At 50.4% G+C, this 15,260-nt stretch overlaps 7 protein-coding genes across 7 annotated transcripts; 3 read left to right on the top strand and 4 right to left on the bottom strand.

Moving 5' to 3' along the window:
* Positions 1-491: 491 nt before the first annotated feature.
* Positions 492-2,589, bottom strand: ACHE_30252S (putative flavin-binding monooxygenase; the record flags this gene model as incomplete). The annotated part of the gene is made up of 5 exons (XM_043276849.1): positions 492-635; positions 700-1,153; positions 1,214-1,749; positions 1,817-1,923; positions 1,980-2,589. 5 exons carry the CDS (start codon positions 2,587-2,589, stop codon positions 492-494), a joined length of 1,851 nt encoding a protein of 616 aa, XP_043134787.1.
* A 940-nt stretch (positions 2,590-3,529) lies between these two features.
* ACHE_30251A (putative cytosolic Cu/Zn superoxide dismutase) lies at positions 3,530-4,150 on the top strand (the record flags this gene model as incomplete). Its single annotated transcript, XM_043276848.1, has 2 exons — positions 3,530-3,764; positions 3,822-4,150. 2 exons carry the CDS (start codon positions 3,530-3,532, stop codon positions 4,148-4,150), a joined length of 564 nt encoding a protein of 187 aa, XP_043134786.1.
* Positions 4,151-4,668: 518 nt separating this feature from the next.
* Positions 4,669-7,439, bottom strand: ACHE_30250S (putative quinate pathway repressor protein QutR; the record flags this gene model as incomplete). The annotated part of the gene is made up of 2 exons (XM_043276847.1): positions 4,669-4,923; positions 4,989-7,439. 2 exons carry the CDS (start codon positions 7,437-7,439, stop codon positions 4,669-4,671), a joined length of 2,706 nt encoding a protein of 901 aa, XP_043134785.1.
* A 950-nt stretch (positions 7,440-8,389) lies between these two features.
* On the top strand, positions 8,390-11,221 carry ACHE_30248A (putative C6 transcription factor QutA; the record flags this gene model as incomplete). The annotated part of the gene is made up of 2 exons (XM_043276846.1): positions 8,390-11,004; positions 11,062-11,221. The coding sequence occupies 2 exons, from the start codon at positions 8,390-8,392 to the stop codon at positions 11,219-11,221; spliced, it is 2,775 nt and encodes a 924-aa protein (XP_043134784.1).
* Positions 11,222-11,364: 143 nt separating this feature from the next.
* On the bottom strand, positions 11,365-11,826 carry QUTE1 (type II 3-dehydroquinate dehydratase; the record flags this gene model as incomplete). The annotated part of the gene is made up of 1 exon (XM_043276845.1): positions 11,365-11,826. The coding sequence occupies one exon, from the start codon at positions 11,824-11,826 to the stop codon at positions 11,365-11,367; it is 462 nt and encodes a 153-aa protein (XP_043134783.1).
* Positions 11,827-12,540: 714 nt separating this feature from the next.
* Positions 12,541-13,731, top strand: ACHE_30246A (inositol monophosphatase family protein; the record flags this gene model as incomplete). Its single annotated transcript, XM_043276844.1, has 5 exons — positions 12,541-12,709; positions 12,762-12,813; positions 12,860-13,387; positions 13,439-13,570; positions 13,623-13,731. The coding sequence occupies 5 exons, from the start codon at positions 12,541-12,543 to the stop codon at positions 13,729-13,731; spliced, it is 990 nt and encodes a 329-aa protein (XP_043134782.1).
* A 97-nt stretch (positions 13,732-13,828) lies between these two features.
* ACHE_30247S (shikimate dehydrogenase family protein) lies at positions 13,829-14,872 on the bottom strand (the record flags this gene model as incomplete). Its single annotated transcript, XM_043276843.1, has 1 exon — positions 13,829-14,872. One exon carries the CDS (start codon positions 14,870-14,872, stop codon positions 13,829-13,831), a length of 1,044 nt encoding a protein of 347 aa, XP_043134781.1.
* Positions 14,873-15,260: the final 388 nt, after the last annotated feature.

The raw sequence follows: 15,260 nt of genomic DNA, 5'->3' as shown, positions 1-15,260 counted from the left end.
CACTGCCCACAATGTCGGAATCCTCGTGGTCGATCGATCTCGGGCGCCCGGGTAAAAGCCGCAATCAAGAGGCGAAAGTGATTAAAGAATAAAAGAGAACAATTCCAGAAGAAAGAGAGGGGAGAGACGGGTAACGGCTAAGTGTCTTCGAGATTTCCATAGGGCAGAAAGTGGAGAGGAAGAGGTGGTGATGTGATGGTCTCCCCGGCAATGGATCATGGCTCGTTTCAGTATGACGCGCTCACATGACTTGACACAGGACATTTTGCATACAACTAGAGCAGTTCAATGCGGCGACCCCGACGGATATTGAATATCGGATATGGCATAGAGTGAACAGAGAAAAACTGGTATAAAGGATAGCGGTTGTTTATCGGGAATCGCGGGGGTCTGTACGGGGTTGACTTCCGGTGAAGTTCAAAGACATTTCATACATTCCTCACTATCATTTGCACAACTATCAAATATAAACAACCTAGGACAACTATGCACTACAACTTGAGAGCGGATGGTTGTGAGTTAAGCCCCGACTCGATGGCCTTGATCTGTAGGGCCAGGAACTTGGAGTAAATCCGGCAGATGGCCAGGTTTCCTCCCATGTACCAGAAGCCGGGGTGACCACTTGGACGCCACATCTGCAGTGTTCTCATTAGCACGGTGTTTGAAAGCAGTTGATTGGAAAGACCTCGTGAGACATACTCCGTTCAATTCACCCTCTTCGTCCAAGTCCCATACATCAACAAGGCGATCGGCAACGCGATCCCCAAGGACCTTTCGAACAGTTGTCCGCATGTTGTCATAGCCAGTAGCCAGGACAACGATATCTGCGTCCAGCTTGCTGCCGTCTTTCAAGATAAGGCCGCGCTCGTCGAAGCCCGAGATGCCCTCAGGGCTGTGCTTCAACTTGATCTTGCCGTCGATGATCAATGAACTGCATCCAACATCGATATAATAGCCTCCACCCCGGGTGATATATTGCCGGGAAATCCCTGCTCCATCGATGCCGAAGTCCAGCTTGAACCCCGCCTTCTCGAGACCTTCGAGGGTATCCTTCTCCACGGCACGGACCCGGTTCGTGAAGTCAACGGCCAAGGCGAACTGGACAGGGAAGGGCAAGCTCTCCGATACGATATCTGCTTCTTCAGTCGGGGCTCTGGTGATTGTCAGTAGTTATTTCACGTAGTTGCAATAGGGATGTTGAAGGAGGCCATACCCATTCTCTTCGTGGAGTCCCTCGTGCATCATGAAGACGCCCTTTTCGACTGTAATGACATATGTCCCGCTTCGCTGAAGCATGGTTGTATCAGCACCATTCTCGTAGAAGTTCTGCGCAATATCGTGTCCACTGTTCCCAGTACCAACCACGACCACCTTCTTGCCCTTCATGTCGGATTCTGAGGCGTCACGGTGCTGGCTGCCATGGTAAAATTGTCCCTTGAACCGCTCCTGTCCCACAAAGGTGGGAACCTTTGGCTCGCCCGAGTGGCCGGTACACCAGACAATATGCCGGGGGTAAAGGACTCGCTCACTGCCATCGCCTCGGGTGAGGGTAACCGTCCACTGGGATTTCGAGTCATCGTATTCTGCAGACTTGATGCTGGTCTTGAGCCAGACATTAAGCTCCATTATACTAGCATACGCTTCGAACCAGTCTCCGAGCTTGTCTTTGGGGGTGAATTGCGGCCAGTTCTTGGGGAACGGAAGGTATGCCATGTGCGTGAACTCGACCGGGTCGTGGGTAACAAGGGTCTGTATATAGCAAACGAATGAGTTAGCAGGCGTCTCTGAGTTCATAGCGTCAACTATTGAAGTCTACCCTGTAACGCTTCCTCCAGTTGTCCCCAATCCGCTCATTCTTGTCAACTATAAGATTTGATACTCCGAGATTCTGAAGTCGAGCAGCCGTGTTAAGCCCTGCCTGACCTAGACAGAAGAATATGTCAGACCATAAATGATATGTGAAAGGCATTTTCACTAACCAGCACCAACGATTAGAGTCGCGGGCTCCTCATCAAGAAATTCGACTTGTCGCTTGCGTCTTTCAATCCAATTCCCTTTGGAAAGTCCACCAGGCATCGTCTCGATTGTTCCTTCAGCTCGATTCACACCAAGTGGCTCCTTGATTTGCTTCAACTCCTGCAGAGAAGTATACACAGCATACGCCTTCCACTGCCCAGCCTCGTTCACCGTAAGACGAAGAAAACCGGTTCCATTTCCGACACGAGATTCGAAAAAGAACATTGATGAGATCCAATTCAGGTCTCCCCTCGGGTTCTCCAACTTGGGCTGGAATCTCCCTTGGTGCTGCAGACGGAAAGAGGACAGCTGAAATCGGGGTTGGTTTCGACTAAGGAAGTCCTTAATTCTATCTGCATTCTGGACCGTATGGAGATCCCAATCCAAAGCCAGCATGTCTCGCCACCATGATTGTTCATGGAAAAGCTCGGGGACCTTTGCATAGTCGCCAATGGCGAGCAACGTCTGCAAGTTATTGAGCCATTGCTGGGCAACCCCACGAGGGTCCACAAAGCGAGGGGCTTCGGGGGTCGAAGGGAGTTGGATAATGTAATGATTTTGAGAGAGAGTCATTGTGGGCTAGAGCAAGAGGAAGAGGGATTGCAATTGGATTGTTGTACAGAAGTCGAGAGCAAGAAGCGTGGCTTGCGGCAGTATAAATACCCCAACCAAGCCCAGACGCATGGGTAACTGTTGCGAGGGTTGAAATCATCGGGACCAGTTACAGAGCTGTAACTGAGCTGGATTAACGGAACATGCGAGCTCGCGTGGATCGTGTCGAGGTCGTGGGGTAAGAGGGACGACCCCGGATTTGCTCCGAGGAAGGTCGGCCGAACAGCGAGTGTACCAATTGGGAAGGTCTACCGGGTGTTATCAATCAAGGTATACTATTCGTTTGATCTTTCGAATCTTCTGGACTCGTAAATTGGCTTACCGATCGACGCAGGGAATGTAAAGGTACATAGCAATGTATTCCGCACTGTGCACGATGTATGGTATGGAAGCATCGTACTATGTGTTCACCTACAGAAGAGGATTCAAGGACTGCATGATATTGTTTATCTCGAGCTATTGAATGAGCAGCGACTGGCCTATTGTCTTCTGTAGTACTATATTCGTACAGCATGTTTGTCTCATTTAGCGTAGAAGTGTACGTAGTTTACCATTCGATAAAATAAAATATGATAGATGCACCTTCTCTCTGGCCGTCGTTGAGCGTTCCTTCCTCAATTGTCCCGTCCTGCCTTCCTCAAACCGTCTGGCGTGGTGCTTTCCTTCCCTTTCGGGTAGTCGTCACTACCACAGGAAGAAGCATCTGCCGGTAAACGAAGCAGCATATAAACTCTTCTTCTTCCTTTTCCATCTGTCATCCATCTCATCTCTTCCGTCCATTCCTCCTTTCCATCGATACCATCCACTGCTATCCTCGTGCATCTTCCATCAGCGTCATATCCCTTCGTATACTTCTCTATACTTCTCTGTCTCAGAAAGTACTCACCTCAACATCGTCAAAATGCAGCTCGGTCTCGTTGCCAATGTCTTCCTTAGCCTTTGCCTCTCCGTAGCTGCCTACCCTACCAACTTCACCCGGGCTCCTATTATCGTGGACAACCCTTCGAAGCTCTTCGAGGCCCGTCTGCTCGAAAAGAACTCTACGACCATCAGGGGCGCTCTCAACATCTGGGCTCGGTCAGTCGGAGTCAAGGTCCATGCAGACTTCTGGGGACTTCCGAGGGAGAAAGCTTTGCGTGTGTTTCCCCTTTGACGATGTGTGGCGTCTAGCGACTGACCTATCTCTTTTCCAGCGTACCACATTCATGCCCGTCGAGTCCCCGAGAACGGCAGTTGCGAAGCGACTGGTCCACACCTCGATCCCTACAACCGCGGCCAATACCCTCCATGCGATGCAACTCATCCCGAAACATGCGAGGTTGGTGACCTGAGTGGGAAGCATGGTCCCATGTACACCGCGGTCTTTGAGTCCTTCGAGGCCGAATACCCGGACCACTTCCTTTCGACAGACCCCGACAGCCCTGCCTACTTTGGTGATCTTTCTATTGTCGTCCACGGGACCAACGGCGAGAGGCTCAACTGCGGTAACTTTGTCTTGAAGCAGACTGGCACTGAGTACTAGGCGACTTGTCCAATCGGAACGGCATGCGGAGGACTCGGAGGTTTCCGCCCGTTTGTGGAGGAGCTTCCTTTTCGGCCGACTGTCATCTTCATTCTTATTTGTACCATGACCCTACATCCTTTTGTCCGTGGTCCTGTATAACCTCGAATCCTTGTGATGCACCGTTGATATCCCGTTGTGTTTGTTCGGAACTCTGACGTCTACCTATGATCGCGCTGTATTATTATCATCATTACTTCTTTGTGCATATGAACAACGTGGCCACCCAAATTCTTGCTTACAATTCGCCCTGGTTTTCATAGCTCTTCACTAATCTTGCAGTATCGACTAAGGTTTCCCAAAGACCTCGTAACGAGGCGCCTTTAACCTGCCCGGTGGACGTATACAAAAACATTCGGAGAGAAACCCGGTCTTCCGTATGTAATATGCAAACTACTAAGCTACGATATTTGGAACTGTATGTGACCAGAGGTTTGTAGATTTCCAAGTTAGTTCAATATTCGTAATGCTAAGGAATGCTATGTTGGCTGACCGTGCATGTTTTCCAGCCTGCTTTGGATCAAACTGGGATCATCCTGACCCTCTTCTGCCTTGTATTCCTCTAACACAATCGTCCTCATGAGTCGACGTGGTGCACGGCGACCAGTAAAGAGCTCAAACTGGGCGAAGCCCTGCTCGGGAAGAACATCAAGACCATCCAGTGCCACCCAGCCACGGTGGGAAAGAGATCGCATCTGTTTAATCAGGGGTGTGTTGAGAGGTTTATAAGCTAACTGTAGGAGCAAGATGGGTTAGTTCATCGACACTTTCTGAAGAGTTGTGTATTTAATTGACCTACCTCAACCACAACACCACCCGTCGGACTCTCAAGCCACTGGGACGGCATCTCAAAGCAAGGTGCTGGTTGTCCCGCGATACTATGCGCTGGAATACAAGACGCAATGACAGTCGGTTGCTTATACCCTGCCGGCCAGGGGTCCTGTAACGACTTCAATGAAGCATGTACCGTCGTCTGACGACCCTGGCCGTAACCCTGCGACGAGTTCGAAGCCAGATTCTTCTGTCGATTGTAGTGTACCGCCAATTTTTCAGCATTTGCAAAAGTCCGGTTGTAGACGAAGATGTTTTGCACGCCTAGATGGATCATCGCGTATACGGCTGCGCGGGCCATACCTCCTGCACCGATGACGAGACCCGTTGATGCAGGGCGGACGGCATTAGCTGGGGAGAGACCCCTGCGGAAACAATTACAGATACCGATCCAGTCAGTGTTGTCGCCGTGCAGAGCCTTTATGGGCCCTGCGCGGCTCTTTTCGAGGTATAGTGAAGAGTGTTGTGAGGTGAGGATTGTGTTGTCCTTCTCGTCGAGGTTGCGGATTGGGATAAGGGTGTTTACGGCGCCAATAGCACGCGCGTGTGGCGACATCGAGTGGAGGAGGGGAATTGCTTCGGTTTTGTAGGGAAGGCTGACGCTTGTTCCTCCGAAATGGGGGTTCTCGACGAGTTCGTTGAGGCCGTGGAGGGTTGGGGATTGGTGGATGCCGTAGACGTGGGGCATACCAATAAGTTTGTAGGCGGTGTTGTGCATGGTAGGTGAAAGGGAGTAGTTGACGTTTGCGCCGAAGACGAAGTATTGCATTGGGTCGAGGGTGAAGGAGGAGTAGAGGGCAGATTGTGCTTCGTGGATGGTGATGCAGGGTAGGTCTTTTGATGTAGTTTCGGATGCCATGGAGGGGTGGACTACCGGTGTTAAAATGGGGTTGAAGCAGCAGGAGAGTCGACCCAATGGGGCCGTGTTGTAGGCAGTTAGAGGTAGATGAGAGTCGGAGAGATTTTTGATTCGGTGATGGAAACGTTGGACGGCGAAGTTGTCTTCCATTGTCGTTGCTGGCTGAGATAGCCTCACCATATCGCATCCTAGTCTCTTGGCTCTTTCATATAGCGCCATGTACTCTGGGCCATCCCAGCCTTCAAATAGAGGCTGACGGGCGGCATAGTGGCCAATCACTCGACTTGATCCTCGCGATGCAATAATCTGTGAAAGCAAGGCATCGTCATAGCCCAGATCAACTGTGACGAGTCCGGGGGAGAGTCGGAGTCCATGCTGTACCAGGTTGAGGTACTCCCCCTCTGAACGTCGTGTATTCCCTCCAGCTTGTCCGCTGATATTGCTCTCCACATGATATATCATGGGGACAACGATGCTGCGACGGATAGTTGCAACGGTTTCGGTGATTTTATCTGCGAAGCTCGAATCTACCCTGGGGTCCTTGGGAGGGCTCTCCGCATCGACTTTCAGCTCGAAAGCATCCGCTGCACATTCCAGATCCTCAATATCCATGTAGCGTTCTAATAGTGAAGATATCGGCACTGAAACTGCGTAGGTGTAGGTTCGGGATTCGACCGGTATCATGGAAAGAGGGAACGAAGCATGTTGGGTGCACATATCAGTAGCGCCGCCTGTTGCGAGCGCAATAAATCGAAGAAAGTCGCGCTGTAGTCGCTTCAACGTCAGAAATGGTGTAGGGTTCTGGTGTCGTTGGTCAACCTCGGATTCTAGATGTTGCCCTGTATACTCCCCAGCGCATTTCTCAGACACATTGAAGAACTCCAGGTTCGAGCATGCACGATAGATCGGCCCTGACAGTTCAAAAAAGCGACGAATCTTATCATTGTCATACACCTTTAGGTAGGATTGGATGCTCTCCGAATCCCGTAAAATGAGAACGACCGGGTGGGTTTTCGAATATTCTCTCAGCAACATTTGTCCGCTGCGTTCCATAAACCCGGGCCCGCAAACAATCACACATCTCTTTTTGTGTTCATTCAGTATCGATTCCATAACATTCGCTTCTTGTTGGCGATACTCCGTAATGCCGTATTCGTTTTTGAACGCTGCTCGAGAGCGTCCGGTCACTTGCTGAAAGTATCGGTCTGCCTCGATCAATCTGTTTCCTGTTGTTGCTGCCAGCATAACCGCAAGACTGGACTTGCCAGTTCCGCGAATCCCAACCAACACAATGGACGCATGCGGATCGAATTTTCTCTGCGCCTGGAGGGGACTGTCGAAGCGCACAGGCGACGGGCGACTGGAGTTTGATTCTCGCAAAGATGAAGCAGCCCAATGTGGATCCTCTATTACTTGGAATTGCGGAGTATGCCAGTTTGCTGCTGCTTGCTTTGGAGCACCATTTCTGGGGTTTGGAGGCCGTGAGACTGGCCCGTTTCGCTCCTCTAAGTCTTCAATCTCGCGCAACTTGCGCTTCAGCGGTCTGGCAAGAATGGACATGGTCTAGGTCGGAAATCAATGTTGTAGAGAAATGGTATGCAGTGTTTTCAGCGCTGAATATGGTGGATTGCTGATCCACTAATGACCCCGGATTTCCTGCCCAGAGAATTAGAACCCGTGACCCCGGCTGACGACGAGAACAGTGTGCTAGAACAGGGCACAAACATCGACGAAGAGAGCAGAATTCGAGTATCCATGAGTGATGCCCAACGCTGCAATGCAAATCAGAGCAAACGCGATTCACACACAAACTCTTAATCTTCGAAAAAAAGGATCCTAAGCGTATCTCGACTCTCCGCGGGGATCTCTTGGCGCCGGCGGAGGAACACTCAGCCGGACCGGAACCTGTATTCTGCCGCTCCGGTACGATACGTTACCACACGTGACTCTGGGGAATTCCCCGCGGGGTATGAATTACGTAATGTACCAGTACAATCTCAAGTTTGTCCAGGAATAACGATGAGTAAATGAGATGAAGAAGACTGGCGGGCGAGTTTCTGAAATTCTATCCCGTACTATTTAATATCATTCTTTATATTGTATATATTTTTTCCCTCCCTGTCTCCCTGTCATTCTGGGTGTTAAGGAACCTCGGACATCAGTACTCACCGGGTTCGGTATTACGCTTCCGAGCCCTCAGTATCATTTCTCCATCTCCGCCTTTTTTTTTTCTCCTCACTACCAGATTCATCTCATTTCCTCCCTCAATTCTCCTTGATTATCTCTTGGGGTTGTATGTCTGTCATATGTTGTCTGTTAGAGTCGATCCTTTCGAGTCTTGACACTTTATCCCCAAACCTTGCCAGTGGTGTGGGGCGAATGCATTTATTCTTCTAATTACTTTCGGGGGTTGCCCGTCGGCAAAAGATTCAACTCCTCCTTCCCCGTCACAACTCGACAATGAACATGCGTCCAGAACAACTTTATGGTGGGCCATTCAGCAAACAATCATGAGCAACGAGATGCGCCAAGCCTCCGGGGGCAGCGGCGGAAAAGCAAAGCGACGATGGACAGACGCCAATGAAGATATCAGAGCAAACCCTGCTGATGAAAGCGCCGCTTATCCTAAGAGGCAGCGCGTCTCGCGCGCCTGCGATAGCTGCCGTTCGAAGAAGGACAAGTGTGACGGGGCTCAACCGGTCTGCTCGACTTGCGCTTCGCTATGTAGGCCTTGCACGTACAAAACGAATCCCAAAAAGCGAGGCTTACCGACCGGATACATTCGCACGCTTGAACTTCTATATGGTATCATCTTCACCAAGATTCAGGGTAGTGAGGAGGTAGTGCGGACTTTGTTAAAGGCGGCCAATATACCCAGCCATTTGGCTTCGATGGGCAAAGAAGCAGAAGGTTCTGACACATTGCTTGCCTCGTGGAAGAACAGCATCGTGCTTAGAGAAATTGAAAGTCTGTTGATTCTGCTAGAACAGCCGGAAGAGGAACAAAACAAAGGTCGAGCACCAGGGAACTCGCCACCAGATCCTGAGGCCAACAGTATCATATCCTCAGACACGCTGGAGTGGCAGATACCTGATGTGTTAGTTGACAGAGAAAGCTCACTACCCGCTATACTATCACCAGTCAAGACACCTACGATTACCTCCGCCGTCAAAACTCCTACGCAGCGCACTACGACCAAGGACAGCGGCGTCCAGGCTTGGCTTCCCGTCAACGAGATGAATTACTCGGTACCGGACAGATCTTCCCAGCGTGCCATAGACTCACCGGCGACCGTGCATCACAACAAAGACGACCATCACCGCTTGCCCTCTAACGCATGGTCCCTGCTCGACATCTATTTTACCTACACTCAATGCTGGCTTCCGATACTCGAAAAACATGATATACTCAGAACGGCATTCCGCTACGCTGAAGACATACAAATATCTCCTACTTCAGCAGGAAGCGGAGGTCATGCAGCGTTGTGGGCCGCTCTGACACTCGCCTCTTTCCAGGAGGTGTCCATCGCAGCTACTCGGCAACTTACATACCTTCCCAAAAATCATCCAGATCCTCACAATCTATATACTACTGCCAAGAGTCTTCTACCGTCCGAGGAAGGTGAATATGAGATCGGCCATGTTCAAGCATTACTCATACTTTCGCTCATAAAGCTTGGGCAGCAGGATTGGGCGACAGCATGGATGCTTGTGGGGCAGGCTGTTCGCATTGCTCAGTATCTTGGATTAAATCATAAGTCCAACGACTCTGGGCGGTCGAAACATGTTTTCCTGGGTTGCTTTGTGCTTGAAACTCTGATTGCGGCGCAGATGCACCAGATACCATCGTTACAGAAGGAAGATTTATCGGTGATTGGACCGATTAATGAGGATGGTTTGGAGGAATGGCATCCTTGGGAGGATCAGACAGGCCTTCGTCCATCCAAGCCTTCGTCTGACTCTTTTCATCGCGGACCTCTTCATGCACTGAGCACGTTCAATCGACTGGTTTCATTGGTATCCATCCTGAATGAGCTGTGTTGTCTACGGCATCGTTCAACCGCGTCTGTTTCGCAACTGGAGGCTGTAGAGCGTCAGTTACAGCTTTGGGTTAGCGCGCTTCCCAAAGCTTATCGTGTTGACTTACAATCAAACCCGACTCGGTCGGCACCGCATGTATTTGGGCTTGAGATTCTGTATGAAGGGGTTGTCACCGTCTTAGGCTTGGAAATTGCAAGCCAAGAAAGCAATGGGGCAATGACAGAGACGCCTCGCAAGAGGCGTGCCATTGAAAGCTCCAAGAGGCTACTGCTTTTGCTTCAAACTTATATGGAGACTTACAGTCTTTCAGCAACATGCCCTACGTTCGGGATGATCTTGACGCTTGGCATTCAACGGCCTGATGGGGCACAAAGAATGTCGTCGTCGGCTGAACTTGAATTTGGCCTGCAGAGCAAACTCGAATCTTTTTCTTCTCATGTCGCTTCGGTATGGTCCGTACCAGAGAAGACTGCCGGAGAAAGTTCAACGAATGGGGTCCAGACTACAATCACATCCACATCCATACCAGCGAACCGACAAGGAAGCTTCGCTAATATCTCCCCCTCGGAAACGAGTATGTTATCGAATGATATTATGACTCAAGGCCCCTCCAGGTTCCAGGCGACTGCTCTTGATCCGAGAAGCGAGGCGCCTCGAATAGACATGATAGATGATCCCCGCGCTGGGATCAATATCGATTCCTTTCTTTCGAATCCCTGGATGAGAACACCGGCCAGTCTTGACGATAGCATTTCTCTGCTGAGGACGCCAACGCCGTCATTGACAAACGCGCGTACTGCGGCCGAAACATCACGTCAACCGTCACAACTGAATGGGCCTACGCCTAGCAGGACACGGCATTCTATTTCTACAACGAAGCCTATTCGCGAGGCATCCTTATTGTCTAATATACCAGTACCTTTTCAGCCAGCTACGTCCCAGTGTCCACCTACGTACAACGATCCGAATCTTAACCTTGACTCATTTGTGGACATGGATGGATATGGACAACCCCGACGACAGAGAATTGCACCGGATCTTGATGCACTGTTCGATGAGCTGGCATCATTGGATGGCACTGAGAAGTAAGTCTTTCCCGATTGACACGAGTAAGAAAAATGCTAACCTGCTTGTGAATGCAGGGCCGACAATCAACCCGAGTTCATGCAGAACCTTGGATTCGTACCTGATGCAGGGATGCCAGAACTCTATCCTTCTAGTGATCAGACGGAACCGTTTCTTTTAGCACAGACACAGCAGAAACCAGGCCCGGAGACTTCCACGGGCCGTCGAGAGTCGTGATACCCAGGTGTACATACACATTACTGTTTGGAGTTTGGACTTTGTAAAGATTATTGATTGTATTATACATGGTATCTTGACGACACAATAAAACAAACCAGAACCACCTGTATATAGCCCTGTATATAGCCCCAAATTTAAAATTAGAGTGCAGCCCTCTCCTCTCTCGACTTAAAATTCACCACCACATGTTCCACGGCAACCTTATATCCAAAAACCCCTAATCCCACAATAATCCCCGCGGCCTTATCACTGAAATAACTATGATGCCTCCATGGTTCCCGCGCATGCACATTGCTCACATGCAGCTCGATAAACGGGATATTTACCCCCAGCAGCGCATCCCGAATCGCAACCGACGTATGCGTGAATCCGCCGGGGTTGATAATGATGCCGTCAACATTGTCGCGGGCTGCGTGGATGCGGTCGATTAGGGCGCCTTCGTGATTTGATTGGAAGGAGTCGAGGGTTGCGCCCATGGAGGCGGCGTGGGAGGCGCAGGAGGATTCGACGTCGGAGAGGGTGGTGTGGCCATATATGTGTGGTTCGCGGGTGCCGAGGAGGTTGAGGTTGGGGCCGTTGAGGAGAAGGATGGATTTGCCCATTTTGTCTGCTTTTGCGTGGTATAATTGAGTATGGTAGGAGGCGACAACGGCGTGGGCTCGTAGTAAAATGAGGATTTATAGTAGCTGTCTTTGCTGGTGCAACAGGATATATGATGGTCTTTGCATAGAGGTCAATGGTTTGTACCCTTTAATAAAACGATATCTTTTTTATTTTCTACTTATCTTTCCCGCTTGCTCTGCCATCAATGTAGTGAATAATTACCATAAACGAGTATAAACACCGGGTAAAGACATCGGCCGTCCTGCGGGGAGAGCGCTTTGCCGGCGGGACAGTCCGCCCAACGCCGAGGCCCCGTCGCATCTGAAAACAAAATATGCAGATTTACACCTGATGATAAGGCTACGGTTTTGGTATTGACGCGAATATCACGTAGGATTCTATTTGGCGCCGGAGACAGCGTTGTGGTGTAGATCAACCCATGCTACAAGCACTCCATATAGGGGTACTAACTGCTAATGTCATTGGATCAGCAAAGACAGTAAAACCCATACATACTGTAGATGTCCCTATCTAATGCCCTTTATTGGAGAGAATGAATCGTGTCTACGCCGCATTGCAGCAGTTCATGTGCTCGATTAGGGCATTTGTTTATCATCGCCCCGCACCGATAGTCGGTTACCCGCGGGGTTAGTCAAGCCCAGTCATCTTTTCCTTTCTCTCTTCTCTTCTTATCACCCGTTTATACGTTAACGATGCCATTCATTCAAGCAGAACTAGACGAAATCTACGCCTTCGCGGTCGACCTGGGCAAGAAAGCTGGTCAGCTTCTCCTGGATGGAGTCGAGAAGCGAATTGCAGGCGCCAGTCATGAGTTTGAGGAGAAGGAGAATGCAGTTGATATTGTGACGCAGACGGACGAAGGTACTTCTTATTAGAATAATAGTCTCGAGATGATGGAAGCTGACTTGAGCAGATGTAGAAGCATTCATCAAAACAGCGCTTCAGCAGAAATATCCATTCCACAAGTTAGTCCATCGACCCCATTCTCAATGATAAATATTGAGTCTCCAGATTCCTCGGCGAAGAAACATACGCCAAATCCCAGTCGCGCGAATACCTCATCGACGAACAACCAACATGGTGCATCGACCCACTAGACGGCACCGTAAACTACACCCACATCTTCCCCATGTTCTGCGTCTCCATCGGCTTCATTGTCGCGCATAAGCCCGTCATCGGCGTTATCTACGCTCCCTTCACAGACCAACTCTTTTCTTCCTGTACCGGCCGCGGCGCATGGCTAAATGAAAAGCGTCAACTCCCTCTGATTCGCAACCCGTCCATTCCTCCGATGCCTGCGAATGCGCCCCGGAAATGCATCTTCTCGTGCGAGTGGGGCAAGGATCGCAGGGATCGGCCTGATGGGAATATGCGTCGCAAGATTGAGAGTTTCATGAATATGGCTGCTGAGGTTGATGGGAGAGATGGGAAAGGCGGGATGGTGCATGGGGTTAGGAGCTTGGGGAGTGCGACGCTGGATTTGGCCTACACAGCTATGGGGTCGTTTGATATCTGGTGGGAAGGCGGGTGTTGGGAGTGGTATGTTTCTTTCTACTTGGGCTGGCTTTGTTGATACTGACGGTGTTATAGGGATGTCGCAGCAGGTATTGCTATTTTATTGGAAGCTGGAGGGTTGGTCACTACGGCCAATCCACCTGAGAACATTGATACGGCGCCTATTGAGGATGTTCGACTGGGGTCTCGGCTTTATTTGGCCATTCGGTAGGTTTGACCATTCCCAGGAACGCGCGCAGAAAGATACTAACTATCACAGACCAGCAGGCCCTTCAAAGACTGAAACAGGACGACAGACACAGGAAAGAACGGTGCGAGAAGTATGGCGACGTGTGCAGGAACTGGAATACACTCGACCCGGCGCATAATTGTTTGATATGTTCACATGTTATTGCAGTAAATAATGCGTATATAATAGCATGCTTAGTCTATATACAATGTATGAAGCAGAATTATTACAAGCGCTCACAGATTCGACTTGGACGGCGCCCTCGAAGCAATCGACTTAGCAATCACATCCTTCACCTGCTGCACAATCTCCGGCTTCGCAGCGATATTTTGTCCTGTCCACAAACGAGCCTGCTCCAGACCCTGCCAAATCAATGCCTCTGATCCCAGAATAACCTTCCATCCCGCATCAGACGCCAACTGCGCGATCTCCGTCCACGGAACGGGGTGGTAACACATCTCCAAAATCACACCTTTGTAGCCATCAACAGACCGTGGTGAATGCCCCTCAAAGAAAGCTTGAATAACCTCCCTCGACTTAATCTCCTCCGGCGTCTTAGGCGGGTAGTTCGGAATCCCCGACACAATCGCCGCCGGCTTCTCCAGACCCGCCGCGACAGCAGGCTCAGATACATGAATCAACGGCGCCACAGGGTTCGAATTCCTCTGACCATCCTCCTTCAGGATGGCCTCGACCTCCGCGCGATCCCGATTGACGATATAGATCTTGCTAGCACCCAACCACTTGCGCAGCACATACACCGCCGTGCGCGCAGTACCACCACCACCAATAATCAACGCCGGCTTACCCCCAAACAAATCATCCCCATCCGTCGTAGGAAGCTTATTTTGCACCAAGGCCTCGCGAATCCCAATACAATCCGTATTCGTTCCGACATACGAGGTCCTCCCGTCACCCTCCTTCCTTAGGAAAATCGTATTGCAAGCGCCCGCCTGTCGCGCATCCTCGGTAAGATCATCCAAATGCATCATGATGTTCACTTTCCAAGGCATAGTGACAGAGCTCCCCACGAACTTGGGGTTTGCGCGGATCGATGACAGGAACGTGGGAATTGGCGGGGACTTCGTGTAGGGCGGCGGATAGGTTGCGGAGGTGCCAGTCACGCTGGAGAGGGGGATTTGGGTCCAGTTGAGACCGAGGGCATTGTAGACTGTTTGGTGGAGGGGAGGGGAGAGGGAGTTGAGGAGGGGATGGCCGTAGAGGTAGGCGACGCCGTCGAGGTGGGCAGGAGAGGTGATGGGTTCTTCTTGGGTTGCCATGGTGGATTGTTCAATTGATTAGGAATTGAGTGGGAAGAGTGGTTTGCTTGAAAATGAAGACGAATATCGCTTCCTTATAATAATCAAGGGGAATTTTTCAGCCTTGATCGTGAGAAAAGATTCAAGTCACATGCCGGAGAAACGTTTTAGTCTTGCCTGTTTGGGCCCGCTGTGAGGCTATCTTACTTCTCTTCGCCCATCACTTTCAGGTATCCAAAGATACCTTGCCAAGAAAATATTTCTATCTAGGTCATTGCAAGGCTCATTCCCTCCATGGTCTGTACTCTCCCATCTTGCATACTGGCTGTAAGGCTGCAGAATGTCCTCCGTTCTCTTTACCCGCATGACTAATCGCGGGCAGAACGCTTTTCCCTCACTCTGTGGAGAT

This window comes from Aspergillus chevalieri, chromosome 3 (genome assembly GCF_016861735.1).
Source record: "Aspergillus chevalieri M1 DNA, chromosome 3, nearly complete sequence".
Taxonomy (NCBI): Eukaryota; Fungi; Ascomycota; class Eurotiomycetes; order Eurotiales; family Aspergillaceae; genus Aspergillus; species Aspergillus chevalieri.
Note: the sequence above shows the minus strand (reverse complement) of the source record. Positions and strands in the feature narration are given on the sequence as shown.